Source organism: Camelina sativa, unplaced genomic scaffold, assembly GCF_000633955.1.
Source record: "Camelina sativa cultivar DH55 unplaced genomic scaffold, Cs unpScaffold01264, whole genome shotgun sequence".
Classification (NCBI taxonomy): domain Eukaryota; kingdom Viridiplantae; phylum Streptophyta; class Magnoliopsida; order Brassicales; family Brassicaceae; genus Camelina; species Camelina sativa.
In genome coordinates, this window is record NW_010922384.1 from 5,240 (window position 1) to 5,949 (window position 710).

Genomic DNA, 710 nt, shown 5'->3' on the forward strand with positions numbered 1-710 from the left:
AAAAAAAAAAAAAAAAAAAAAAAAAAAAAAAAAAAAAAAAAAAAATTAAAAGAATGAGAACAGCAAACCTGTTGTGAGCCGTTTCTTCTGACCTCCTGAAATTCCTTTAATCATCTCATCTCCGACCAATGTGTCCGCGCATGTGTCCAACCCTAGAATCTTTGTTGGATGTATGAGAATGTCAGAAAGGAATTTTTTGAATGAGGTATGTATAATTTGGCCTGATAATATAAATACACACTAATGGAGTTTACTGTTTTTTTTTTTTTTTTTTGAAAAGATAAGGAAAAAGTCAAAAAGATACCTTCATAACATACTCCACAACGAGACTTGTCTCCTGTCCTCCTAGAGCTAAAGACTGGAGGATTTGAAAAAGCGTTATAAATCAAGGGAATAAGTAAATCAAGAGAAGAACAGGACTAAGCCTGTTGTAGTAAAACACCACAAGTGAACTACCTTCATAAATATATCAAGATCTTCATCAGGTACAATTCCTGCAAGCTTTTCCCTTCTTGCTAACTCCAAAAGCATATCTGTGTTTCAGAGTGATTTAAGTCGAAACAAAAGACATAAACAATGCACCCACCCACAATACTGCTTCTTAGTAGCTGCTTACCATATTTGAATCCAACACCTTGACAACGACCAGCAAACTCGAGAGTCTGCCTCACTGTCATCTCCGCCACATGCCAATCTTGTTGGCTCACATA

The 710-nt window shown here is 35.6% G+C and overlaps 1 protein-coding gene across 1 annotated transcript in view; it reads right to left on the bottom strand.

The window, feature by feature from the left end:
* LOC104774064 (ABC transporter G family member 32) overlaps positions 1–710 on the bottom strand; it is a gene marked incomplete at both ends in the record, with an annotated part of 2,894 nt that extends 2,184 nt beyond the window's left edge. The window contains 4 exon segments of the mRNA XM_010498730.1: positions 69–159; positions 305–358; positions 457–533; positions 617–710. Of these exon segments, the coding sequence (XP_010497032.1) occupies positions 69–159; positions 305–358; positions 457–533; positions 617–710 (316 nt within the window).